This window comes from Piliocolobus tephrosceles, chromosome 2 (assembly GCF_002776525.5).
Source record: "Piliocolobus tephrosceles isolate RC106 chromosome 2, ASM277652v3, whole genome shotgun sequence".
Lineage (NCBI taxonomy): Eukaryota > Metazoa > Chordata > Mammalia > Primates > Cercopithecidae > Piliocolobus > Piliocolobus tephrosceles.
Window position 1 is genome coordinate 86,792,330 of NC_045435.1, and position 26,335 is coordinate 86,818,664.

Below are 26,335 nucleotides of genomic sequence, written 5' to 3' on the forward strand. Positions count from 1 at the left end.
AAAAAAAAAAAAAAAAAAAAAAAAAAGACACAGGGTTTCACCATGTTGTCCAGGCTGGTCTCGAACTCCTGATCTCAAACGATCCTCCTGCCTTGGCCTCCCCTACAGGCATAAGCTACCATGCCTGGCCAGAAAACTTTTAAAAATGACATACAAATAAAATAAATGGACAGATCTCAGAGTTATAGCTCAATAAATGTTACAATCTGTAGATACTTGTGCAGCTGCCACCCAGATAAAGATATAGAACATCCTCAGCAACTCCTGGATGCCATCTGGTGCCCTATCCAATTGATATTCCCAACGGTAACCAGTATTTGTATTTCTGTCATAAAGGATTTCTTTTGCTTGTTGGATGTAGACAGCTTTTTTTTTTTTTGAGACAGGGTCTTGCTCTGTCACTCAGGTTAGAGTACAGTGGCATAATCATGGCTCACTGCAGCCTCGATTTCTTGGGTTCAAGCAGTCCTCTTACCTCAGCCTCCTAAGTAGCTGGGACTACAGGCCTGGATCACCACACCCAACTAATTTTTTGTAAAGATGGGGTCTCACTTTGTTGCCCAGGCTGATATCGAACTCCCAAGCTCAAGTGATCCTCCCACCTCAGCCTCCCAAAGTGCTGGGATTACAGATGTGAGCCACCACACCCAGCAAGTTTTGAGAGATTTTGTTAATGGTTGGGCTCATTTTTTTTTTTTTTCTTTTTTTTTTTTTTTTTTTTGAGACGGAGTCTCGCTCTGTCTCCCGGGCTGGAGTGCAGTGGCCGGATCTCAGCTCACTGCAAGCTGCGCCTCCCGGGTTTACGCCATTCTCCTGCCTCAGCCTCCCGAGTAACTGGGACTACAGGCGGCCGCCACCTCGCCCGGCTAGTTTTTTGTATATTTTAGTAGAGACGGGGTTTCACCATGTTAGCCAGGATGGTCTCAATCTCCTGACCTTGTGATCCGCCCGTCTTGGCCTCCCCAAGTGCTGGGATTACAGGCTTGAGCCACCGCGCCCGGCCTATAAAGAACTTTAAGCCAATAATTGTTCTACAACGTAAAAGAAGTTGACAAAACATAGGGAGATCCTGTCTCTACACAAAATAAACCATAAATGCTTCTCACTGATTTTCAGATTATAGAGCCAACTGTGTACATCTGAGAGTGTAAAAGTAGAAATGTAGCTGACAGACAAAAGGTGGGATGTGGAAGTGAGACCAAGTTACTTTTTTTTCCCTTCAAAACCTCTTCCTCAAGTTTCTGGATATATGTATTTTTTAATTGTATTAAGAACACTTGAGAAGAATCTTATTTGTATTTTAACTCACTATGGTCCAGAAGACACTACAAACAACCTGTTTGATTAAAATGGGCACAAAAAACTATTACAGATACAGCATGGCAAACAGAAAGATGTTTTATCTTCGAGATGCCAGGGCTGGAAGTTCTGTGTAGTGAGACTAGGATAGCCTGATGCTCAGTGTGGGCAGAACACAGATTTTTTTGGACCCTCTAGGAGGGAGAAGTGTTGACGTCCCTTTGGCTGACACTGTCAGGCAGAAGGAAACTAGATCTAAAGGAGGACACACACAGGAAATGGCAGCATAAAGCACTTACGTAACTAGAGGGTTAAGTCATGCCAGGTGTGGGAGTCACCTAGAGAACACGGTTCTTTTGAATGTTACAAAAAGTCAGTAATTGAAAGGGAGAGGGCCAGATAAGAGAGGGGGAAATAAACATAGACTTACCCAGGAACAAAAGTAAGCATCAAATTTAGCTTGGGGACGGATGGTCATCTATTTTCTGGAAGTTGCTGTCTGCTGGCCATTGTTCTGACATTGATCTGTAGTTGGTTGAGGGCAGGTGATGTCTTCGTGCTGTGTGGGCAAGTGAGTGCCGACAGTCTGTGCTGCATAGACTCAGCCTGTGTTGACATTTGTTTACCAGTTCCCTTTCTTTTTTTTTTTTTAAACAGGCGTGGTATCTGTCTGTTTTGAGGGGGACAGTGATGGTTACATCAACTTAGTGGCCTATCCTTATGTGGAAAGCGAGACCGTGGAACAGGATGACACACCAGAACGGGAGCAACCTCGGCGCAAACACTCCCGCCGGAGCCTGCACCGGTCAGGCAGTGGCAGTGACCACAAGGAGGAAAAAGCCAGCCTGTCCCTTGAGACCTCTGAGAGGTAAGAGGTACATGTCTCATCCTGCCGATACAAGCACTCAAGACATCTCCAGAGTCCTGACACATCATGGGGAAGCAGGGCTCACGGTCAAGGTTGGATAAGATGACTGGTGTTCTTGGGATACCCACACAGGTATAGCCTCTTCTCTGTGTCATATCACCCCAGTGATGCCACTTTCTGAGTCTGGCTATAGCTGGTTGAGAGAGGAAGTGAAGCTCTCTCAGCCCTTTGGAATCAGGGACACTTGTGCTGGTGACAAAAGGTTCTCTGGCTTTTTGTTATGTCTTGCCAGCCACAGGACAGAAGGTTGAAATACATTAGTTCATAGCGAGGCTCCAAATGCTTTCTGACCTGCAGGATGTCCAAGCCCAAGGGCTATGAGTCCAACTAAACAGGAGTTCCAATGGTTTTGTGTCAGACCTCTGAGAATCATATCAGTCATTAACCCTTTCCCTGCAACTAAAATTTAGTTTCCATTGTGTTGGAAATTGATTTTTCTTGTAAGTTCAAATTATGTTTTTTTTTTTTTTGTTTTGAGATGGAGTCTTGCTCTGTTAGGCTGGAATGCAGTGGAATGCAGTGGCATCATCTTGCCTCACTCCTGGGTTCAAGCAATTCTCCTGCCTCAGCCTCCTGAGTAGCTGGGATTATAGGTGTGTACCACCACGCCCAGCTAATTTTTGTATTTTTAGTGGAGACGTTGTTTCACCATGTTGGCCGGGCTGGTCTCGAACTCCTGACCTCGGGTGATTCACCTGCCTTGGCTTCCCAAAGTGCTGGGATTATAGGCGTGAACCACTGTACCCAGCCTCAAATTATGTGTCTTGATAGTTTCATGCAAGAATTAATATGAACTCCCACTAGGATGGGTATAATCAAAAGGACAGACAATAAAAGTGTTGACAGGATGTGAAGAAATTGGAACCCTCCTACACTGCTGGTAGGAAGGTAAGGTGGTGCAGCCACTTGGGAAACAATTTAGCAGTTCTTCAGAAAGTTAAACCAGGCTGAGTGCTATGGCTCACACTTGTAATCCTAATGCTTCAGGAGTCTGAGACGGTAGGATCCTTTGAGGCCAGGAGTTCCAGACCAGCCTGGGCAACATAGTGAGACCCCATCTCTTTAGGGGGAAAAAAAAAAAGGCTGGATACAGTGGCTCACGCCTGTAATCCCAGAACTTTCGGAGGCCAAGGCAGGCAGATCACGAGGTCAGGAAATCAAGACCATCCTGACTAACACGGTGAAACCCCATCTCTACTAAAAATACAAAAAAATTAGCATGGTGGCAGGCACCGGTAGTCCAAGCTACTCGGGAAGCTAAGGCAGGAGAATGACTTGAACCTGGGAGGCGGAGCTTGCAGTGAACCGAGATCACGCCACTGCACTCCAGCCTGGGTGACAGAGCAAGACTCCGTCTCAAAAGAAAAAAAAAACCCAAAAGTTAAACCAGTATTTCTTCTTTTAGGTATATACCCAAAAGAGTTGAATACATATATTCCCACAAAATTTGTACAAAAATGTTCTTAACGTTATTTTTGTTAGGGTTGTTTCCAGTTTCTGGCTAACCCAAGTGTCCATCAACTGGTGAATGGATAAACAATACATGCTACATCTATGTAATGGAATGTTACTCAGCCCTACAAAGGAATGGAGTGCTGGTACATGCTACAACATGGATGAATCATGAAAACATTATGTTAAATGAAAGAAACCAGACACAACAGACCACATATGTACAGTGCCATTTATGTAAAGTGTTCACATCAGGCAAATCTATAGAGAGAAAAGGTAGGTTAGTGGTTGCTTTCTGTTAGTGGTTAGGAGCTGGAAGTATTGGGAAATAGGGAGTGACTGCTCATGGTGATGGTTTTGATTTTGGGGTCATGAAATGTTCTGAAAATTAGGTGGTGGTGATGTTTTACAATCTTGTGAATCCACTAAAAAAACCACAGAATTGTAAAAATAAAAAAAATAAATAACAGAATTATGAGCCAGGCATGGTGTCTCATGCCTGTAATTCTAGCACTTTGGGAGGCTGAGGCGGGTGGATCACCTGAGGTCAGGAATTCGAGACCAGCCTGACCAACGTGGTGAAACCCTGTCTCTAGTAAATACAAAAACTTAGCCAGGTGTGGTGGCGTGTGCCTGTAATCCCAGCTACTTGGGAGGCTGAGGCAGGAGAATCACTTGAACCACTTGAACCCAGGAGGGTTGAACCCAGGTTACAGTGAGCTGAGATTATACCATTGCACTCCAGCCTGGGCAACAGGAGCAAAAACTCTGTCTCAGGAAAAAAAGGTTTCAGTAAGATGCTTTGTGACTTGACTTAGAAGCTGAAATTGGGAATTTCCTTAGATATGACAGTACATAGTTCATCTGTGATATCAGATCAGTTCACCAATACATGCTACATACCTGTGCCCCTGAAGCTTTGTAAAGGCCCAGGACACTCCAGTTCTCCTCACTCAGTTTGTTGAACAAGGATACGCCCATGTCAAGGAGTACAGAACCCAATGAGACACTGGCTGAGTGGGTTATATGTCATTTCCCGTGTCCTCAGTCAGCAGATCCTCTTTGGCCAGGTCTGCATCTTTCATGCAAGTAGAGAGCTTCATATCCACTTCTTAGTAAGCAGGGTCTTCAAATGTCAAACATTCTTTGGACAGATGGCTTCCAGCCCACAGAAGCACTTCTTCTAGTGCTTCCCCTTCACTCTCCAAGAGGCTGCTGCTTGACTAATGTCTGTGGGACCTAACTTGGTCATTCAAGTGACAAAGAATTTTCCCCCAAGTCTGTAGCTGACTGTTGATGGTTCTCTCTGAGCAGTGCTCAGTGTGGCTTTTTCCCCCACTCTTTTTAGAGACAAGGTCTTGCTCTGTCACCCAGACTAGAGTGCAGTGGCACCATCAGTGACTCACTGCAGCCTTGAATACTGGGCTCAAGCCATCCTATCCTTTCACCTCAGCCTCCCAAGTAGCTGGGACTACAGGTGCACACCACTGCATTCAGCTAATTTTTAAATTTTTTGTAGAGATAGGGTCTCACTTTGTTGCCCGGAATGGTCTTAAACTCCTGACTTCAAGCAATCCTCCCACCTTGGAGGGAGGATTCTAGGCATGAGCCACTGCGCCAGCCTAGAGTGGGCTTTTTTTATTGTCCTCCAAAGGTACAGAGGTTGCTTCATGAGTCATTTGGTGAAAAGCTATAGAATAACATCACCTAGAATAACATCACTGTCTGCCTATGTCCAGGTTCAAGGTCCTGCTCTGAAGGTGACAGCTCTACCTGTACTGACCATACCACTGTCTGGCCTGTTAGCAGAGAGACTGTCATTCCAGGGGTGGGGCTTTTTTCTTCACAGAGCCAGGGCTGCAACACCGAGGGTGATACCAAGTATCGTGGGGGCTTCATCCAGACGCAGAGAACTTCTTTGGGTTTACGTGGCAAATAAGTCCACCTTTCTGTTTCCTAAAGGGTTTCACAGAAAAGACATCTTTGAATGGCCTCAGCAGTGCTCTCACCCGAAGAAAGTAAGGGTTTTATCATTCTGAGAGGCACTGGTGGGCTCCTTTACTTTCAGTTAGGTGGAAGTGGGGTCTCTGCCACTACCTCTTCACCAGTGTTGCACAGCTGACCCTTGGCGGGGAGGGTCATCATTTCCAGCATACACCAGCCCTGGTGTTAGCTTGAATCTGTGTGACTCATGCCACACAGTTAGAGGAGAGGCCTGCAGTTCTGGAGAGGAGAGTGGCATTTGAGCCGGGCGTCAGAGCGAGACGCCGTCTCAAAAAGAAAAAAAAGAAATTACTGTAATGTTCCACCTCTGCTCTGAGCTGCAGGCTTGCTCTGTAATTTGCAGGGCACATGGCTTCACTAGTAGTGTGGTTTTCTTGGCCTTTCAGTATGATAAACAATATTGTTGGTTACTTCAAGCAAAGATTTTTATGTTGGGGCATAATGAAATTGTTGGCAAAGTTCCAGTATTTTCAGTTGAAGTTGCTTTCTCACAAAAACTCCTTTGTGGTTTGATTTATTTTATTATTTATTTATTTTTGAGACATGGTCTGTCTCTGTTGCCCAGGCTGGAGTGTAGTAGCATGATCATGGCTCAGTGCATCCTCAGCCCCCTGGACTCAGGTGATCCTCCCACCTTAGCCTCCCAAGTGGCTACCTGGCTGGAACTACAGGCACAAGCCACCATGCCCAGCTAATTTTTAAATTTTTTGTAGAGATGGAGTTTTGACATGTTGCCCAGGCTGGTCTTGAACACCTAGGCTCAAGTGATCCTCCCACTTTGGCCTCCCAAAGTGTTGGGATTACAGTTGTGACCCATGGTGCCTGGCCTTGACTTATTTTAGAAATAAAATTTCCTTCCTCGGCTGGGTGCAGTTCGGTAGCATTACGTACATTCGCATTGTTGTGCAACTAACTCCCCATTCCTCCTTCCCCCAGCCTGTGGCAACTACTTTTCTAGTTTCTGTCTTAATGGATTTGCAGTTACTTCACATGAGTAGAATGATGCAATATTTATCCTTTTGTGTCTGGCTTATTTCACTTAGCAAAATGTTTTCAACTTCATATATGTTGTAGCATATATAGGAATTTCATTCCTTTTTATTGCTGAATAATATTCCATTGTATGTATATCCCACATTCTGCTTATCCATTCATCTGTTGATGGATGCTTGGTTGTTTCTACCTTTTGTTTATTGTGAGTAGTGCTGCTGTGAATGTTTATGTAAAGTGTCTGTTTGGATCCTTGTCATTTCTTTTGGGTGTATACCTAGGAATGGAATTGCTGAGTTATAATCTGTGTTTAACTTTTTGAGAAACTACCAAACTTTTTCGTGGCTGCATCATTTTACATTCCCACCAGCAGTGTATGAGAGTTCTAGTTTCTTCACATACTGGACACTTGTTCCACTTTCTTCTTTGATGGTAGCCATCCTAATGGATGTGAAGTGGTATTTTCATCACATAATTTGACAAAAATGTTATTTTTCAGATAGTTTTAAGAGACATAGGAAGAACACTACTTGTAACATTTACTCATTTTTATTGGCTCATGGGACCTTCATGCAACCCATTAGCAGGGTCTGTGGGTCTGTTGTTATGGACAGACCTGTGCCCTGTGCAGTGAGACCCCAGAGGATGACTTGCCTGAGTTTCTTAGTGATGTGTATGTTCTTCCTTCTTAGCTCACAGGAGGCAAAGAGTCCGAAGGTGGAGCTGCACAGCCACTCAGAGGTCCCTTTCCAGATGCTAGATGGCAACAGTGGCTTGAGTTCTGAGAAGATCAGCCATAACCCCTGGAGCCTGCGCTGTCACAAGCAGCAGCTGAGCCGCATGCGCTCTGAGTCCAAGGACCGAAAGCTCTACAGTATCCTCGTTGCCCCTCCTTCAGGAATGTCTACTGGGTCCATGGGTCATGTGTTGGGGCACCATTCTGCCTATAGCTGAGGTCTTTGTCTAGGGTCCCCCTTTGGTTTCATCTCCTTTTTTCATAGGCTCCTCTTCCTTCGTTTACTTCCATCAACATGTTTTTTCCTGCGTTTTGGATTTGATAAGACTGAAGCTTAAAACTTGGCGGTCTAGAACAGTGTTGTCTTATAGAACTGTCTGTAATTCTGTGTCTGTGCTTTTCAGTATGGTGACCACTGGCCATACTGAGTGGCTAAAATGTGGCTACTATGACTAAGGCAGTTAATTTAAATTTTATTTTATTAAAATTTAAATCATTTGGCTAGTGTGGCTAGTGGTACTATATTGATCATGTCCACAATCAGAGATCTGTGTATGTGCCCGTGTGCGCTTGTTTGCACATGTGTAGTTTTCCCCTCTCAAGGGATTAATAGTTTAAGGGTGATATATATGACTTTGGTGAGATTTTTATCTGATGATAAACACCATAAAATAGATTTAAAATGTTAAAGATAGCTGGGCGTGGTGGCTCACACCTATAATTCCAGCACTTTGGGAGGCTGAGGCAGGAAGATCACTTGAGACCAGGTGTTTGAGATCAGCCTGGGCAACATAGTGAGACCTCATCTCTACAAAAACTAAAAAAATTAGCTGGATGTGGTGGTGTGTGCTTGTCGTCCCAGCTCTGAGGTGGGAAGATTGCTTGAGCCCAAGAAGTCGAGACTGCAGTGAGCAATGATGGCATCCACTACATTCTAGCTTCTAGCCTTGGCGACACAGCAAGACCCTCTCTCATCTCCAGAAAAGATAAGAAAGTATTATGGCATGGCATGGGAATTCCTTTTTTTTTTTTTTTGAGACAGATTCTCATTCTGTTGCCCAGGTCAAAGTGCAGTGGCGCAATCTCGGCTCACTGCAACATCCGCCTCCCGAGTTCAAGAGATTCTCGTGCCTTAGCCACCCCAGTAGCTGGGACTACAGGCGCACGCCACCACGCCCAGCCAATTTTTGTATTTTGAGTAGAGACAGGGTTTCACCATGTTGACCATGCTAGTCTCGAACTCCTGACCTCAAGTGATCCGCCTGCCTTGGCCTCCCAAAGTGCTGGGATTACAGGTGTGAACCACCACGCCTGGCCTAGAATGGGAATTCTTACAATTGTTAATGTTTTGAAGTAGTAGACAAATAACAACTGATTATTCTAAGAAACTGAGGGAAAGTGTGCTGAGCCTTTTGTACATAGTTAATTTTCACAGCAATCTTCTGAGGAAGGAACTGTCATCATTCCCATGTTATAGATGAGGAAATAGAAGCACAGGGGGATTAAGTGTTGTGCCTAGAGGTAGTGAGTGGTCAAGGCAGGATTCCAGAGCCTATGCTTCCAGGGTGTTGAGATATTTCTACACCCTCCTTCATATTTTACCATCATGTGTTTATAGGTAATAGCAGGCAACGGAATTGATTCAGGCCAAATTTCAAAGTTACTTTCAAAAGAATGAAATGTTCATCATCACAGTGATGGTGAGTGTCTATCCTCTAAGATGTGATTACTCTATGGATGGATTTGAGGCCTGGGCTATGAGACCCAGTGACTTTTGGCAGACATATGATAAGTCTGTACCTTTACACAAAAGTACAAAGATAAGATTGTTGCAAATGGGATATATTGGAATAAAGACATGTATGTAAATGAATTAGGACCATAGATTGCTTTGAGCAGAAGGTTGTAGAACTATTAAGGGATAAATTTATATATATTTATATTTTATATATATTTATATGGCCAGGCGTGGTGGCTCACGCCTGTAATCCCAGCACTTTGGGAGGCCAAGGCGGGCAGATCACCTGAGGTCAGGAGTTCAAGATCAGCCTGGCCAGCACGGCAAAACCCCATCTCTATTAAACATACACAAATTATCCAGGTGTAGTGGTGTGTGCCTGTAATCCCAGCTACTTGGGAGGCTGAGGCAGGAGAATTGCTTGAACCTGGGAGACGGAGGCTGCAGTGAGCCGAGATCACGCCATTGCACTCCAGCCTGGGCAACAAGAGCAAAATTCCGTCTCAAAAAAAATACGTGTGTGTGTGTGTGTGTGTGTGTGTATTTGAAACCAATGAACGAGATCTCTCTCTCTGTCTGTGTCTCATTCACTTATTCAAATTTAGTGAGAAATGGCAAGACAGAAATATAAATCCAGGCTGGGTGTGTGGTGGCTCATGCCTGTAATCCCAGCACTTTACTTTGGGAGGCTGAAGTGGGTGGATCACTTGAGGTTTGAGACCAGCCTGGTGAAACCCCATCTCTACTAAAAATACAAAAAATTGACTGGGCATGGTAGCCCACGCCTGTAATCCCAGCACTTTGGGAGGCCGAGGCCGGCAGATCACCTGAGGTTGGGAGTTTGAGACTAGCCTGATCAACATGGAGAAAAACCCCATCTCTACACAAAATTAGCCAGGTGTAGTGGTGCATGCCAGCTACTCGGGAGGCTGAGGCAGGAGAATCATCTGAACCCAAGAGGCAGAGGTTGCATTGAGCCAAGATTGTGCCATTGCACTCCAGCCTAGGCAACAAGAGTGAAACTCTGTCTCAAAAAAAAATAATAATAATTAAAAAAATGAGTCAGGCATGGTGGCATGCGCCTATAGTTCCAGCTACTTGGGAGGCTAAGGCAGGAGGATCACTTGAACCTGGGAGGCGGAGGTTGCAGTGAGCTGAAATCATGCTACTGCACTCCAGCCTGGGCAACAGAGCAAGATGGCATCCTAAAAAAAGAAAAAGAAAAAAAATAAATCCAGTTTTTTCTAAAGATTCCTATTTGGGAATGTTAGAATCTGGTTTCCTTGTTTTTGTTGTAGTGCTACCAAGATGTCTTCCTTATTTCTTAGGCCTGGGCGAGGTGCTGGCTTGAGTAGGGCCTTGGTTCACCTGATGGTGAGGGATGTATCCAAATCTTTAGTTTGCATATTGCCTGCAAGATAGATCTAAAGATAACATAGGCTGGGTGTGGTGGCCCACATCTGTTATCTCAGCACTTGGAGGTCAGGGTGGGAGGATCACTTGAGGCTAGGAGTTCGAGACCAGCCTAGACAACATAGTGAGACCCTGTCTCTAAAAAAAAATTAAAAATTAGGTAGGTGGCTGGGCATGGTGGCTCATGCCTATAATCCCAGCACTTTGGGAGGCCAAGGTAGGCAGGTCACCTGGAGTCAAGAGTTCCAGACCAGTCTGGCCAACGTGGGAAAACCCTGTCTCTATTCAAAATACAAAAAATTAGCTCAGGGTGGTGGCGGGTACCTGTAGTCTCAGCTACTTGGAGGCTGAGGCAGGAGAATGGCTTGAACCCAGGAGGCAGAGGTTGTAGTGAGCTGAGATTGTACCACTGCACTCCAGCCTGGGTGACAGAGCAAGACTGTCTCAAAAAATAAATAAATAAATAAATAAATAAATAAAAAAGTAGGCATGCCTGTAGTCCTAACTGTTCCAGAGGCTGAGGGTGGGAGGATCTCTTGAGCCCAGTTGGTCAGTGCTACAGTGAGCTCTGGATCCAGCCACTGCACTCCAGCCTGGGCAACAGAGAGCACATCTCTTAAAAAAAAAAAAAATAAATAAGGCCAGGCGCAGGGACTCATGCCTGTAATCCCAGCACTTTGGGATGCCAAGGCGGGCAGATCACTTGAGGTTGGGGGAGTTCAAGACCAACCTGACCAACATGGAGAAACCCCGTCTCTACTAAAAATACAAAATTGGCCGGGCGTGGTGGCGCATGCCTGTAATCCCAGCTATCGGGAGGCTGAGGCAGGAGAATCACCTGAACCCAAGAGGCGGAGGTTGTGGTGAGCCAAGATAGTGCCATTGCACTCCAGCCTGGGCAACATGAGCGAAACTCCGTCTTAAAAAAAATAAATAAAAAATAGCAAAAGTAAACATAAAAATACTGTAGAGCTTAGGTTAAAAAACCAAAAAACAACAACAAAAAGGACATGGTATATACATACAATGGAAAATTACTTAGCCAGAAAAAGGAGTGAAATTTTGATACATGCTTATAACATAAATGAATCTTGAATACATTTTGCTAAGTGAAATAAGCCAGACATAAAATGACAAATACTGTATGATTCCACTTGTGAGATACGTAGGAAAGATAAATTTATAGAGACAGAAAGTAGACTAGAGGTTCCCAGGGGCTGGGAGGAGGGAAAATGAGGAGTCACTGTTTAGTTCTATTTAACAGGTACAGGCAGGAGAATGGCTTGAACCCCCTGAGGCAGAGGTTGCAGTGAACGGAGATGGCGCCACTGCACTCCAGCCTGGGCGACAGAACGAGACTCCATCTAAAAAAAAAAAAAAAAAAAATTAGGCATGCCTGTAGTCCTAGTTGTTCCAGAGGCTGAGAGTGGGAGGATCTCTTTTCATTTTGGGAAGATGAAAAAGTTCTAGCTGGGTGTGGTGGCTTACGCCTGTAATCCCAGCACTTTGGGAGACTGAGGCAGGCGAATCACAAGTTCAGGAGTTTGAGACCAGCCTGGCCAACATGGTGAAACACCGTCTGTACTAAAAATACAAAAATTAGCCGGGTGTAGTGGCGGGCACTTGTAATCTCAGCTACTCAGGCGGCTGAGGCAGGAGAATAGCTTGAACCTGGGATGCAGAGGTTGCAGTGAGCCGAGATCACTCCACTGCATTCCAGCCTGGGCAGCAGAGTGAGACTCCATCTAAAAAAAAAAAAAAGAAGAAAAAAGAAAAAGCTCTAGAGATAGATGGTTGTGATGGTTGTACAACAAAGTAAATGTACTTCATGCCACTGAATTGTACACTTAAAAATGGCTGAAGTAAATTTTATGTATATTTTACCATAGTTTGTTTTGGTTAAGAAGTAGTAAGCCAGTGGTGTGAAACCCACATTTGAGAGTTTCTGAGACAAGTATATACTGCATTAGGTAAAAGCCCCCTTTTATAGAAAAACTGGGTTGTGCTTTCCTGGCTGGGGCTGATGGTGAGTGTGGTTGTCATTCTTCTTGACCGTGGCCCAGAGTTCCTCCTGCTTGAGAACGTGGTGCACCACTTCAAGTACCCCTGCGTGTTGGACCTGAAGATGGGCACGCGGCAGCATGGCGATGACGCATCAGCTGAGAAGGCAGCCCGGCAGATGCGGAAATGCGAGCAGAGCACATCAGCCACGCTGGGCGTCAGGGTCTGTGGCATGCAGGTGAGTTACCTCTGCTCAGAGCCTAGGTACTGCCACTTGCATGATTTGGGTTGTGCTCATACCTGCCTGCCCTCTATGCCAAGTGTGTCCTCCTGAGCCCTTCTGTCCTTACCTGTTGACCTTGCTATGGGCCTCAGGTGCAGGACCACTGTGAGAGCCTGCTGCTTTGACATTGGGACACGTAAGACTCTTGACTGTCAACAAGATGTTCCGATGTTGGAGGAGGGCTCCAAAGCTGGTGGCAGGGAACCCATAGGCCTGGTACTGCTTTCTCTTGGTTCTGCAATGGGAAAACCCAAGGTGAATGTGGCCTGCCCAGTTCCACTTAGATAGGTGAGCAGAAAAACTCAGGTTGGTCAAAGTGCCTTCAGACAGTGCTTGCCCAGGGCACTGTGAGCTCTTCAGACTTCCTTGACATTCACCCTGTCTGTCTCCTGGGGTTTCAGGTGTACCAGCTGGACACAGGGCATTACCTCTGCAGGAACAAGTACTATGGCCGTGGGCTCTCCATTGAAGGCTTCCGCAATGCCCTGTATCAATATCTGCACAATGGCCTGGACCTGCGACGAGACCTGTTTGAGCCTATCCTGAGCAAACTGCGAGGCCTGAAAGCTGTGCTGGAGCGGCAGGCCTCCTACCGCTTCTACTCCAGTTCCCTGCTTGTCATCTATGATGGCAAGGAGTGCCGGGCTGAGTCCTGCCTGGACCGCCGGTCTGAGATGCGTCTCAAGCACCTGGACATGGTGCTCCCTGAGGTGGCGTCATCCTGTGGCCCCAGCACCAGCCCCAGCAACACCAGCCCCGAGGCGGGTCCCTCCTCTCAGCCCAAGGTGGATGTCCGCATGATTGACTTTGCACACAGCACGTTCAAGGGCTTCCGGGATGACCCCACCGTGCATGATGGGCCGGACAGAGGCTATGTGTTTGGCCTGGAGAACCTCATCAGCATCATGGAACAGATGCGGGACGAGAACCAGTAGGCCCTGTTCTGGGCCCCCAGAACCCCTTCCTCTCCACCCGCAGGCAGGGACCATTGTTCTGAACTTTCCATGAGGACACACAGACTTGCTTTTAAAGGGTTATATTTCTCTTTGGTGTAAACTAAAAGAAATGTTTTTAGCTGTAGCCTGGAATCCATATATATAAAGTGAAGGAGGGTAGACCACACGCCCTCTCAGCCAGGCTCCTCAGCTTTGTGGCTTTGATTGGTGTGTCCAGGCTGCCTTAGGAAGCCCGGTGGGCTTGGCAGCAGGGACAGGGTACCCTTGGACATTGGTTTCTCTTGTCTAGATCTTTGAGGTCTGTGGCTGCAGGGCCCTGCTGATTGTAGGGTAAAGCCCTGGGCTGGTGCAGGGCCCCTCCATGCCCACTCTTCCCTTGTTCCCCAGAAGTAGAGGGCTTTGGGTGCCCATTTCTTGGGGGCTTTCTGGTCTTATGCTGTGGGTGTCAGCTAGCTCTTTAATAGGTGCCCTCAGGGCACCACAGGGCTGACTGCACAAAGCTGGACCCATCCTTGGGTCTGATCTTAGTATGGGGCTAGATTCATGAAGCTGGGCTAAGGCCAACTTATGGCAGAGGGCAGGCCCTGGGTTCCCCAGGTACCTGTTGGCACGTGACAGGTTGGCACCTGTCCTATTCCTGAAACAGCCAGCCTCTCTCACCAAGTTCCCTTGCCTAAGAAGACCACTCCCTCCTACCCCACTGAAGTGGGGGATAGTCGGTGTCCTAGCAGGCCTCAGGGCCTCTGGTGGCTCTGGCCCAGACAGTATTTGCAGTTCTTGTGCTATGGGTGGGAGTCTTCTTTAAGTTTGGGCAGCTGTGCTGCTGCTGGATGGGCTGCTCCTCCCAGGGCTCAAGGGCTGTGGTCCGCTCAGGGTCTCATTTCCCCAGGCCAAATTCAAGGTGGCAGCTCTTCGTGAGGTGCTCTTGGCCCTGGGCCTAGAGGGAAAACTTTAAGCTTTTTTGCTCACAGGGACATGGTATGGGCCCTGGGTGCAGGTGCCCACATTCTGCTAATGAGAGCTTTGTCTGATCAGTCCTGGGTCCATCAGTTTGTCCATGTGTCCAGCTGCCAGCCCCTGTCCCTCGGGATCCTTCCTCTGGGGTGTAGCCTTGTTCATTAGTATATACTCATTCCTTCATGCTTTCCTCAGCAGAACACTCCCACTTCTGAGGTGAGCTTTTGCCTCATGCCCTTCCTCCACAGGTATTGCCTTTTTATAAAGACCTGATAGCAGAATAAACTGGTGGTGTTTCCCTGCTGACCCAGCACCCTTTCTGTGGGCCTAGAATATGGCCCTCAACACTGACAGTGGGGCAGTGAGGGCTTGCGGAGTGATCCTTCCTTTCTCATGGTTTTAGTCATTTTGGCTGCCAGCCCTTAATGGCACAGACCTGCTGCTTCTAAAACAGATGGCCAGGACGTGACACCGATTTCAGCCATTGCCAGGGTTAGCACCCTCTCCTTTGAGCCTAGGGCCACTGTTCATTGTCACTTTAGGCAAGTGCCTGTTTGGCATTAAAGGTAAGCCTGCCAGCTGTGAGAGGCCTTGGTAACTGATGGACTCATTTCCTGGTCCTTAGAGATGCAGCCTCTTAAGGGCTCCTTGATGGATGCCATCTCTCCTAGCCCCCGGCCCTGGTGCCACTGGTGGGCAGGTTCCCATTCTTTGGGGCTGGGAGGGACAGCTTGGCTGTTTCTGGTCAGAAATTACGGTTTTCTCCTGTACCATTCCGTGGCTTCAGCCATGGGGGCAGTAGCCCTTCATTAGTGTAGACTTAGTCATTCCCTGGTAGGGTGGAGGGTAAGACATAGGGTCTGGAGCTGTTTGGGACCTTTTGGGGATGTCCTGTGCCTCCCAGGTTCCTAGATTCTGGGAGGAGAGGCTGCCACATTCTGCTGCTCCTCACAGCGAGCAAAGCTTCAGCCACTTACATTCAGTATTTTCCTGGCACTACAAAGAGTGGGAAGGCCTGGGATTTGCTGCTGCTCCCCTAGAGCAGGGCCCCTCTTTTCAGCACTTTGGACACCTGGAGACCCAGCCCTGTTATTTAATGGTAGTGGGCAAGTGTGTGTGCATACTGTCTGCCACTGCTTTCTCCCTGCCCCATGCCAGAGCCCTCTCCCTGCCAGGCCCTGCCTTAGCCCCAACTTGGGACCAAAGTGCAACATGGGATCATGGGTTGGGGTGCTCGGGTGACCCCTCTCTATAGTGCTTCCCTGGGCCAAGCTGACACCAGCCCCTGAGGGTGGGGTGGGACGGGTGGTGCTTAAAAGAGGAAGGGGACCAGTGTAGCAAATTGCTAGGGACCCCCACCCTTCCCTCTCTGGGCCTGTGCAATGGGCGTGGGGATTCCCATCATGGGGCCTGGCGTCTGTGCTAGTTCCGTAGCTGCTGTTCACGCGCTCACTCCTGACCACATGCACGTTCCCTAGATGCAGATTGCTTTGAACTTTAAAGCTGTACGATTTGGTTATGTTTGTGCTGACTTAAAAAATATTTTAATGAGAAAAAAAATGGACAACCCTGGGAAGGACCTGGTTCTTTTGCTTCTCGGGGAACTGTAAGCCCCCGCGTTCTGGGAATCGCTCTCTGCTCCTCTTCTTGGAAGCTAAGCCTGTCCCCACCGCCCGAGGTCTGTGCCCGGACACTAACCCGTGGCTCCCGCCGCAGTTGTGTTTGCTTTGGACCTTGCGTGAGGGATGCTCGGTCCGAGCCCGCTCCTTTCTGTACACCTAGCGCTGCCCGCCCCGCTTGTGTCTGAGGTCGTGTATGTCAAAAATAAAGCCGCTAGAAACGGAGGCGAGTCTGTTTTTGTCAAAATCCCGTGGCCCGGGAGCCTTCCCTGATCACCCACCCTCGGGCCTGGGCCGCGAGGCGGGCCGTGGGGGCGGGCCGCGGGGCGGGGCGGGGCCGGCGGCTGCTGGACCCCGCGAAGCAGGGAAGTAGGCCTCACCCTTGGCGCCAGTTCCGCCTTTGGATCCGCCAATGGCCAGCTGACCCGCGGGTCCCGGCCCGGGTCTCCATGGCAGCCCGGCGTACTCGGGCGCTCATTGGCTACGTGTGTCGCAGCGCTGCGCCCCAACGCTCCGTCGCCGGTGTCCGTGCCACGTACGCGGCAGCCGATTGGCCCGCGGTGCTCGCGTCACTGCCGGCGCCGGGTCCGGCCTGAGTTCGTGGCCAGCAGCAGTCCACCCGGTGTCGCGTTCTGGGTTGTGGCGGCCCTGGATCCGGCGTCAGGGCGACTAGGCGGACGAGGTGGAGCCAGAGTCGGTCAGACGGGTTGGTGAAGAGCGCGGGGCCGGGCACGGCGTTGGGAGTGCGCAGCAGGGACCGACCAGACGGGCTGCAGGCACCTCAAAGCCCGGGACACCCCCTCAACGTCCGCAGGCGCGATGAAGGCACTGATCTTAGTGGGGGGCTATGGGACGCGGCTACGGCCGCTGACGCTGAGCACCCCGAAGCCACTAGTGGACTTCTGCAATAAGCCCATCTTGCTGCACCAAGTGGAGGCGCTAGCTGCGGTAAGACCCTGGGTCGGGATCGGAGTCGCTTCCGGATCTGGCAGGACTAGGGATGGCCAGTGACTAGGGGGTCAGGGGCTCCCGTACCTTCTGACTGAGCCCGCCCGTTGGCCTGCGTTCTGACAGGCAGGCGTGGACCACGTGATCCTGGCCGTGAGCTACATGTCGCAGGTGCTGGAGAAGGAAATGAAGGCACAGGAGCAGAGGGTGAGGCACGGACTCTTGGCCCTTATCCTCGGTCCCCACACAACTTCCCATCCTGGTAGAACCTGACTGGGGGTCCTCTTCCTTCCAGCTGGGAATTCGAATCTCCATGTCCCATGAAGAGGAGCCTTTGGGAACAGGTCAGTAGAGAGAGAGAGGTCCCTTGGGGAGGGTTTAAGGCCAAGAAAAGGGTAAGACCCAGCCTGCATTGGACCTGCTGAGCCTGAATCCAGGGACTCAGACCTCCAGCAAAGTTGTGACCTGTCCCTTCCCCCCAGCTGGGCCCCTGGCGCTGGCTCGTGACCTGCTCTCTGAGACTGCAGACCCTTTCTTCGTCCTCAACAGTGACGTGATCTGCGATTTCCCCTTCCAAGCCATGGTGCAGTTCCACCGGCACCATGGCCAGGAGGGCTCCATCCTGGTAAGGCGCCAGGTCTTGTTTCTCTTGACACGTCCACCCTCCATGCCCAGCCTCCCCTGCCCCCTAGCCTTCATCTGCCTTCGGATGTTATGGGTACAGAGCTGTGCCGTATGTATCTATCTTTAAGCACTTGGGGCAGAGTCTCTGAGATCTGGAACGGCATGTATATCAAGGCTCAGGAACACTGGACTAGGTCCGAGGTCCTCTTCCTTGCATTCAGGTAACCAAGGTGGAGGAACCCTCCAAGTACGGTGTGGTGGTGTGTGAGGCTGACACAGGCCGAATTCACCGGTTTGTGGAGAAGCCGCAGGTGTTTGTGTCCAATAAGATCAACGCAGGCATGTACATCCTGAGCCCTGCGGTGCTGCGGCGCATCCAGGTGTGTAGTAGGAGACAGCTGTCGGTGGGCTGGGGTGGGGCAGGCCATCACCGCCATGACCCTGCTCACAAGCTGCCCACTCCCACAGCTGCAGCCTACGTCCATTGAGAAGGAGGTCTTCCCCATTATGGCCAAGGAGGGGCAGCTATATGCCATGGAGTTGCAGGGTGAGGCAGGGAGGCCACAGGGTGGGGGTGGTCTGTGGCTGGGCTGAGGGCCCTGATACATCCCTCCCTACAGGCTTCTGGATGGACATTGGGCAGCCCAAGGACTTCCTCACTGGCATGTGCCTCTTCCTGCAGTCACTGAGGCAGAAGCAGCCTGAGCGGCTGTACTCAGGCCCTGGCATTGTGGGCAACGTGCTGGTGGTGAGGCCCTTGCCCAGCCCATCATTAACCCCCTCAGTCTTGGGAGACAAGTGGCCCACTTGTATTTTTCCCACCACTCTCAGGACCCAAGTGCCCGCATCGGCCAGAACTGCAGCATTGGCCCCAATGTGAGCCTGGGACCTGGCGTGGTGGTGGAGGATGGTGTGTGTATCCGGCGGTGCACGGTGCTGCGGGATGCCCGGATCCGCTCCCATTCATGGCTTGAGTCCTGCATTGTGGGCTGGCGCTGCCGTGTGGGCCAGTGGGTAAGCCTGTGGGCTGGGCCAGGTGGGGAGAGGGGCAGGGAGTGTGCCTGCCTCCCTGACAAGGCCTGTCCTCTCCTGGAGGTTCGCATGGAGAACGTGACAGTGCTGGGTGAGGACGTCATAGTTAACGATGAGCTCTACCTCAACGGAGCCAGCGTACTGCCCCACAAGTCTATTGGCGAGTCAGTGCCAGAGCCTCGTATCATCATGTAAGGGGATGCAGTGGGGCTGGCCGAGCCCCGGTTTTCCCATCAGCAAGGGGAGTGCTGGCCTGACACATCAGAAGACCCTGGACTTGTTATCTGTCTGGGGGGCACTGGGTGAAGCTGAAGCTGTTGGACACCTGCCTTCTCATGTGGACATCATCTGGCAGGATCCCTGCTGGGCACACCCCACAAACCCCACTCCCTCAAGAAGGGCCAGGGCCAGGGCTGTATGGAATAATAATTTAATGCTGACTGTGGCCCTGACTGAAAGTCAAGCTCAGGCACAATTAGGGCCATGGCTGGGCTCCCACCAATGAGGATACAGGCAGGCAAGGAGGTTGGATGTGGTGGTGGTGGTGGTGGTGGTGGTGGCGGCGGGGTGGGGGGGCACAGATACAGGAGAAGGGCAAAGGGAGCTCATAAATAGGGCCCAGCCTGGCTCTGGGTTCAAGGGTGGAGGTTCCAGGATGGCACAGGCTGTGAGGGCTAGGCAGCTGAGGAGGTAGTACTCGTATTGGCTCCCTTCTCCCAGTCCTCTACAGACACGATGGTGGCTTTGCAGAAGAAGCAGTCCTTGTTGTTCATCAGGTGCTGGTTGATGCAGGCTCTATAACGGGAGGGGGATGAGGACTGCCCTGCATGTACCTACTGCTCTCCCCACCATCAAGCTGTGGGGACCACTTACTTGCATGACTTGTGGCCACAGGGCTGGAACACAGCAGAGATGGGGTGGGCATAGCAGATGGGGCAGAGGTCCTCCTCACTGGTGGGCTGCAGGGAGCAGAGTGTAGGGTGGGCTGGAGTTGGATGCCTGGCTATGTGGATGTCCACTGTGCCTATGTAGGAGTGCACACATATTCAAGTGGCATGGACCTGTGTACCATGGTCCCACTCACCAGAGAGGCAGCTGCTGCCTGGGCAGATGCAGAGGTCAGGTGCGCCAGCATCTGTTCCACTTGGGCCAGCTCATCAGCACTGATATAATCCGCATCTGGGGAGTGGTAGGTAGTGTCACGGCAGAGGTAGATGAGGATGTCATGCCTTTTGAATATTCCCAGCCTAGGACTCTGCTGTTCTTAAGGTTCCTGACCCGATCCAGCCCCAGATCTCCCTGACCCACCCCACCAGCCCACTCACAGCTCTGCAGGGAGAAGCGCTTCCGGTCAGGGGCTGGCAGGGCAGTGCCAGGTGCTGGGGGCTCTGGCTGTCCCAGGAGATAGCATATTGAGCGTAGCTGGAAGCAGGGATCTGCCAGGAGTACTGATGTGGCTCGCTCTCTCCTAGGTAGGGGATGGTGCAAGAGCAGTCAGAAGGCTTGGGGCCTGGCTAGAAGTAGTCTCTATTGGGATTGCCAGTGAGGAGTGCCATGACTTGTACATAATCACTGCCCCCCTGCATCCTTTCCGTCTCCCTGCTTCCCAAGTCCTGTATTCTAGTAAGGTGCCACACAGCCTGGGGTACCACCTTTTTTTTTCTTCGAGACAGAGTCTGGCTCTGTTACCCAGGCTGGAGTGCGATGGCGCGATCTAGGCTCACTGCAGCTTCCACCTCCCGGGTTCAAGTGATTCTCCTGCCTCAGCTCCCCCGAGTAGCTGGTATTACAGGTGCCCGCCACCACCCCCAGCTAATTGTTGTATTTTTAGTACAGACGAGGTTTCACCAGGTTGGCCAGGGTGGTCTTGAATTCCTGACCTCAGGTGATCCACCTGCCTCGACTTCCAAAAGTGCTGGGATTACAGGCGTGAGCCACCGCACCCGGCGTGGGGTACCACTTTAAGAGGACTCAGAGGAGCCACCTTAAGATAGAGTCCATCTGCCCCATAATATATCACTCAAATAAGTCACTTCAAATAAACACTAACAGCACCTTGGAGACATTCTTCCAGACTCCCCTCTTACTCCTCGAGGAAAAAGGAGCGGCGGAGAGCTGCCAGCCAAAGGCAGACTGGGGTTTTGGGGTTGGGCTCACTCCTCATCTGGCGGTCATGCGGGGCCATTGGGCACTAGGGGATGCAGCCGCCCCGCCTCCTCAAATGGGAACCAATAGGAGCCTGGGCCCCGCCCCTGGGGGGAGTATTTAGGAGCCGATCAGGAACTCGCCTGGAGAGGGCTAGGGAAGCCAAAGACAGCACGGAGAGGAGCGCGGCCCTGCCTCACAACCTGGGAACCGGAGAGTAGGGGCCGTCGACCGGGCAGAACCCGCCGCGCCTCCTCGGCAAGGGCCATCCGGTACCACCCATGTCGCACTAGAGCAGAAGTGGGTGAGTCCTGGAACTGCGACCCGCACAGAGCTGCTCTTTCCTGTCCCTGGTGGTCGCCGCCATGACCTCGTTGATGCTGCTGGGGGCACTGCTCTGCATGCTGCGCGTTGGGTTAGGCACCCCGGACTCCGAGGGTTTCCCGCCCCGTACGCCCCACAACTGCCCCCACAAATGTATCTGCGCTGCCGACCTGCTAAGCTGCACTGGCCTAGGGCTGCAGGATGTGCCGGCCGAGTTACCTGCCGCTACTGCGGACCTCGACTTGAGCCACAACGCGCTCCAGCGCCTGCGCCCTGGCTGGTTGGCGCCCCTCTTCCAGCTGCGCGCCCTGCATCTAGGCCACAACGAACTAGAAGCGCTGGGTCGCGGCGTCTTCGCCAATGCCAGCGGCCTGAGGCTGCTCGATCTATCATCTAACGCTTTGCGGGCGCTTGGCCGCCACGACCTCGACGGGCTGGGGGCGCTGGAGAAGCTACTTCTGTTCAATAACCGCTTGGTGCACTTGGACAAGCATGCCTTCCACGGCCTGAGCGCGCTCAGCCATCTCTACCTGGGCTGCAACGAACTTGCCTCGTTCTCTTTCGACCATCTGCACGGTCTGAGCGCCACCCACCTGCTTACTCTGGACCTCTCCTCCAACCGGCTGGGACACATCTCTATACCTGAGCTGGCCGCGCTGCCGGCCTTCCTCAAGAACGGCCTCTACTTGCACAACAACCCGTTGCCCTGCGACTGCCGCCTCTACCACCTGCTACAGCGCTGGCACCAGCGGGGCCTGAGCGCCGTGCGCGATTTTGCGCGCGAGTACATATGCTTGGCCTTCAAGGTACCCGCGTCCCGTGTGCGCTTCTTCCAGCACAGCCGCGTCTTTGAGAACTGCTCGTCGGCCCCAGCTCTTGGCCTAGAGCGGCCGGAAGAGCACCTGTACGCGCTGGTGGGTCGGTCCTTAAGGCTTTACTGCAACACCAGCGTCCCGGCCATGCGCATTGCCTGGGTTTCGCCGCAGCAGGAGCTTCTCAGGGCACCAGGATCCCGCGATGGCAGCATCGCTGTGCTGGCCGACGGCAGCTTGGCCATAGGCAACGTGCAGGAGCAGCATGCCGGACTCTTCGTGTGCCTGGCCACTGGGCCCCGCCTGCACCACAACCAGACGCACGAGTACAACGTGAGCGTGCACTTCCCGCGCCCAGAGCCCGAAGCTTTCAACACAGGCTTCACCACACTGCTGGGCTGCGCTGTGGGCCTGGTGCTCGTGCTGCTCTACCTGTTCGCCCCTCCCTGCTGCTGCTGCCGCCGTGCCTGCCGCTGCCGCCGCTGGCCCCGAACACCCAGCCCGCTCCACGAGCTGAGCGCACAGTCCTCAGTACTCAGCACCACACCGCCAGACGCACCCAGCCGCAAGGCCAGCGTCCACAAGCACGTAGTCTTTCTGGAGCCAGGCCGGAGGGGCCTCAATGGCCGCGTGCAGCTGGCAGTAGCTGAGGAATTTGACCTCTGCAACCCTGGAGGCTTGCAGCTGAAGGCTGGCTCTGAGTCCGCTAGCTCCACAGGCTCCGAGGGTCCCACAACGACCTAGACTGCCCAGGGCCCCCACCCTCTTGCTGCTCGCCCTGCTGTCTGCTTCGGTCCAGAGAACTGGCAGATGCTGGTGGGAAGCACTGTGCCTGGCCCCCCAGCTTCCTGTATGGGCCTCGAAACACAAAGGGCCTTCTCACTCACTGGTAGAGACAGGGGTTGTAGTCCCCAACCTGCCTTCTGCTCTGCCCCTGCACAGGACCCAAAGGCCCCAGGCCCTGCAAGGTATGCTAGTGCCTGCTTTCCTGGGGACTTCCTAGTGCCCAAATGCCCTGTGAGGCTGAGAGACCCAGGCTCCTGTGGCTTTCAACACAGCACAGCCGTGGAAGTAGCTGTGTTCTTCTACAGCCTGTGGAAGAACCTCTGTAGCAGAGCCCCCTGTCCACCCTCAGGGGCCGAGGCAGCTCTCGAGGAGTGGTGCTGAAGAGCTGACGCAGGGTCATCTCCCCTTCCCAAGGGGGTGGGAGGGAGTGGGCCCACAGGGAAAAGACGACGGCTCTGAAGGAAGATGTCGCCCACACCCCAGGACAGAAAGAGGAAACAAGCCCGCCCTCTGGTGAAATGGGACTCCCTCCCAACTGCCTGAAAGCTTCACAGATTCACGCAGAGTCCGGGGGGCAGGCACTAGGCAGGAAAGGCTCCTCAAGAGACTCCTGGGGGGGCTGGCCTAAGCCCCAGTCAGAGGCCCTGCTCTCTCTGGCCCGGGGCATCCAGCTGTTGTTCTGAAGGCAGAGCCCATTCCGTGGGCTCACAAGACACAGTGAAGGGGATCATGGCCTGCGCCCCTGCTTTTCAGCAGTAAAAAGCCCCAAAAGCCTGGAGAGCATGGCCAAGTTGGGAGGGCCGAGCCGGAACTCCATGTCCCTCGAGAGCAGGGGCCTCTTAAGGGCTGGCACTGGTCTCAGCCTAATGGCTGAGGCGGTGCCCTGGCTTCACATGCATCTCACTGCTCCCACTGCAGGGGGGCAGGGAATGGGTGTCTGGGAGCCCTTCATGTGTAGGGCTGAGCTGGGGGCCCCCATGGCCATCCTGGACCCCGCTGCTCCAGAGTTTCTTAATAAAGGCAGCACGTGCTTATTGCTGGAGCCTTTGCAATGGCGGTCCTGTGTGTGTTCAGCTCTCCCGGCGGCCTAGCCCTGTCCACCACAGTATGGCACACCTTCCGGAGTCCTGCCTCCCATGCCCGGCCTGAGGCATGGCCATAAACCAGTGGCTCTGTGGGCCAGGGCCACCTGTCCTGCTGGGGTCCCAGATTCTCCTACTTAGAGAAGCTCCCTCTGACCCCTATTTAGGCCGTTCAGACCTCACTACCTTCCGTCTGCCTCAAAACCTGATACTGAGGTCCATTTTCCAGATGAGGAAACTGAGGTACCAGGAGGCCCTGTCCAGCCCCTTCTCACCAGACACACCCAGCTCCCACAGGGGCCCACGGTCCCAAACACTTACTCTGAGGCTGGGCCACGCACCAGGAGCTGCACCAGGATGCCCGTCACTGCCACCAGAATGGGGTAGTGGTCCACGCTCTCTAGGCCTGAGGGGAAGGGGAGGAAGGACATGAGCCACCCACACGCTCCTGCTGCAAGGACTCCGGGCCTGACACGGTCCACTCTGCCCACTGCCCTCCCTACAGAAGGGTGAGCCAAGGCTGCAGAGCGCCAAGCCTGGCTGTCCGGGGGTAGAATGTGGAATCGGGCATCACTGTTCCTAGCAGAGGAACCAAGGCCTGTAGTGTGTTGGGGTGCAGGGCATCTAGGTCCTCACCAGGCAGCCGTAGGGTGACCACACGATCAAACAGGTTTCTCTCAGCTGTCACTCGGTTCAGCACCTGGTTTAGCAGCTGTGAGGGGAGCAGGAGCCCATTGGTGGATGGGGAGCGCCATCCACCCCATCCGGAATGATGAATGGGGCATTCCGAGGGTCCCACCCTTGTTGCCCAGATGGCCACACCTGTGCAAGACGCCGCAGCAGCATCTCGGAGGTAGGCCGGGTCCAGTCAAGGAATATCTCAGGCACCAGTGTGATAGTCATCTCCAAGACACGCAGCAGGCTGACTGAGAGGTCAAAGCAGGTGGCACATACCTTGAGCTGCCGGCTGTCCACAAAGTTCCGCTCCAGGCGCTCAGCAGCCTGCTGGATCTGATCCACCAACACGTGGACATGCAGCGGTCAGCACCTGGCTCTAGCCTGGGACCAGGCCTCATCCCCTGCACCACCCTAACCCACGAGGCCCCACCATAGCCCACCTCCTGGATCATGCCAATGAATTCAGAGAAGGCCCAGTTGAGCTGATTGAGGACGCTGTTGAGGAAGCTGGGCGCCACATCAGGACCCTGCTGCAGGAGGTCTGCCATGTGCTGCTGCAGCAGGGTGGAGGGGCAGGGCTCTGCAGGGGGACAGGAGGTGGCATCATCAGGGACTCCACTGCAGTGGCCTCTGCCTGTTTGCCTCTGTCCTCGCCCATTGAGACTTTGGTATAAGGACAGAAGGACGGCTCCCTAGGAATGCTCAGGTCATGAAAGCAGGGGACAGGGTGACAGCTGCCTTGGAGTTAGTTAGGACAGAATCTGTCCCCTCCTTCTAGGAGGCAAACCCCAGGCTGCAGTTGTTTCCAGCTCCGACACCACACCATCCACCCCAGGCCTGGATCAGCCACACAGCCAGAGCCTGACCCTTAGCAAGTTCTGGGTCACATACCCTTCAGATAGGGTCAGACCTAGACAGGGCAGCTTAGACGCTTCCCCACCAGCACCAAGGCCAGCTCCTCCAAGAGCCTACTCTGAGCCCTGCTGCAAACCTGCTGTCCTCTACTGTCCTCTGCTGCCCTTGGCCTGGCCTTGGCATATGGCCGAGGTGGTGGGCGCCAAGTCTGGGCTGGTAGGCAGCAGTAACCGGAGCCCTCAGCTGCAACTGGCCCGGCGCACCTCCCCACCAGCTTGATGCAAATCAATAGTTCCCGCAGCAGCAGGATGGGCCTGGCCCCACTGCTGCTCTCCACTTGCAGCTCAGTTCCACCCTGGAGGCAGGACCACAGCAACTGGCAAGGACTTGCTGTGTGACTTAGCACAAGACACTCAGCCTCTCTGGGGACACCCTTCAGATCAAAACACTGCCCACAAGGGCAGAAACAGACTACATGAGCCAAGAAGAGCCACCACGAAGGGTGAAGACAGTGTGTGGTAGGCACTCTGCAAGGGCCAGGCCTAGGGTAAAATCCTCGGGCTCATGAGACTTTGCTGGACTCTGGAGAGAGGGCACAGCCTCTGCTCCCAACTAAATGTCCCTTCCTCCAGGGACCCCCATGAATACCCTCTGGGCATCTGGCCAACCTCCA

The 26,335-nt window shown here is 52.3% G+C and overlaps 3 protein-coding genes across 12 annotated transcripts in view; 2 read left to right on the forward strand and 1 right to left on the reverse strand.

Annotated features, from left to right (window-relative positions):
- The first annotated feature begins 2,039 nt into the window (after window positions 1–2,039).
- IP6K1 (inositol hexakisphosphate kinase 1) lies at window positions 2,040–16,601 on the forward strand. Of its 2 annotated transcripts, XM_023231453.2 has the most exons (5): window positions 2,050–2,167; window positions 3,710–3,955; window positions 7,366–7,547; window positions 12,624–12,799; window positions 13,246–16,601. In XM_023231453.2, the coding sequence occupies exons 3-5, from the start codon at window positions 7,427–7,429 to the stop codon at window positions 13,777–13,779; spliced, it is 831 nt and encodes a 276-aa protein (XP_023087221.1). In that variant the 5' UTR covers window positions 2,050–2,167; window positions 3,710–3,955; window positions 7,366–7,426; the 3' UTR covers window positions 13,780–16,601. The 2 variants fall into 2 exon arrangements, with proteins under 2 accessions (XP_026303770.1, XP_023087221.1); XM_026447985.1 differs by lacking the exons at window positions 3,710–3,955; window positions 7,366–7,547 and having other exon boundaries at window positions 2,040–2,167.
- Window positions 16,602–16,930: 329 nt separating this feature from the next.
- Window positions 16,931–19,425, forward strand: GMPPB (GDP-mannose pyrophosphorylase B). 3 transcript variants are annotated; one of them, XM_023231455.1, is made up of 9 exons: window positions 16,931–17,324; window positions 17,451–17,531; window positions 17,620–17,668; window positions 17,807–17,949; window positions 18,170–18,328; window positions 18,417–18,495; window positions 18,569–18,696; window positions 18,780–18,962; window positions 19,044–19,425. In XM_023231455.1, the coding sequence occupies exons 1-9, from the start codon at window positions 17,196–17,198 to the stop codon at window positions 19,173–19,175; spliced, it is 1,083 nt and encodes a 360-aa protein (XP_023087223.1). In that variant the 5' UTR covers window positions 16,931–17,195; the 3' UTR covers window positions 19,176–19,425. The 3 variants fall into 3 exon arrangements, with proteins under 3 accessions (XP_023087223.1, XP_023087222.1, XP_023087224.1); XM_023231454.1 differs by having other exon boundaries at window positions 18,780–19,425; XM_023231456.1 differs by lacking the exons at window positions 18,417–18,495; window positions 18,569–18,696.
- Window positions 19,395–26,335, reverse strand: part of RNF123 (ring finger protein 123) — a 34,178-nt gene continuing 27,237 nt past the window's right edge. For 3 of the 7 annotated variants that reach the window (XM_023231439.1, XM_023231438.1, XM_023231437.1), the window contains exons 32-39: window positions 25,248–25,387; window positions 24,952–25,140; window positions 24,766–24,841; window positions 24,451–24,535; window positions 20,306–20,448; window positions 20,065–20,159; window positions 19,854–19,939; window positions 19,655–19,775 (exon numbers count right to left, since the gene is read on the reverse strand). In XM_023231439.1, the coding sequence (XP_023087207.1) occupies window positions 19,655–19,775; window positions 19,854–19,939; window positions 20,065–20,159; window positions 20,306–20,448; window positions 24,451–24,535; window positions 24,766–24,841; window positions 24,952–25,140; window positions 25,248–25,387 (935 nt within the window). Of the gene's footprint in view, window positions 19,776–19,853; window positions 19,940–20,064; window positions 20,160–20,305; window positions 20,449–21,910; window positions 22,565–24,450; window positions 24,536–24,765; window positions 24,842–24,951; window positions 25,141–25,247; window positions 25,388–26,335 lie in introns of those variants that run through there. The other 4 variants (XM_023231436.1, XM_023231440.1, XR_002735532.1 and 1 more) reach the window with 4 other exon arrangements.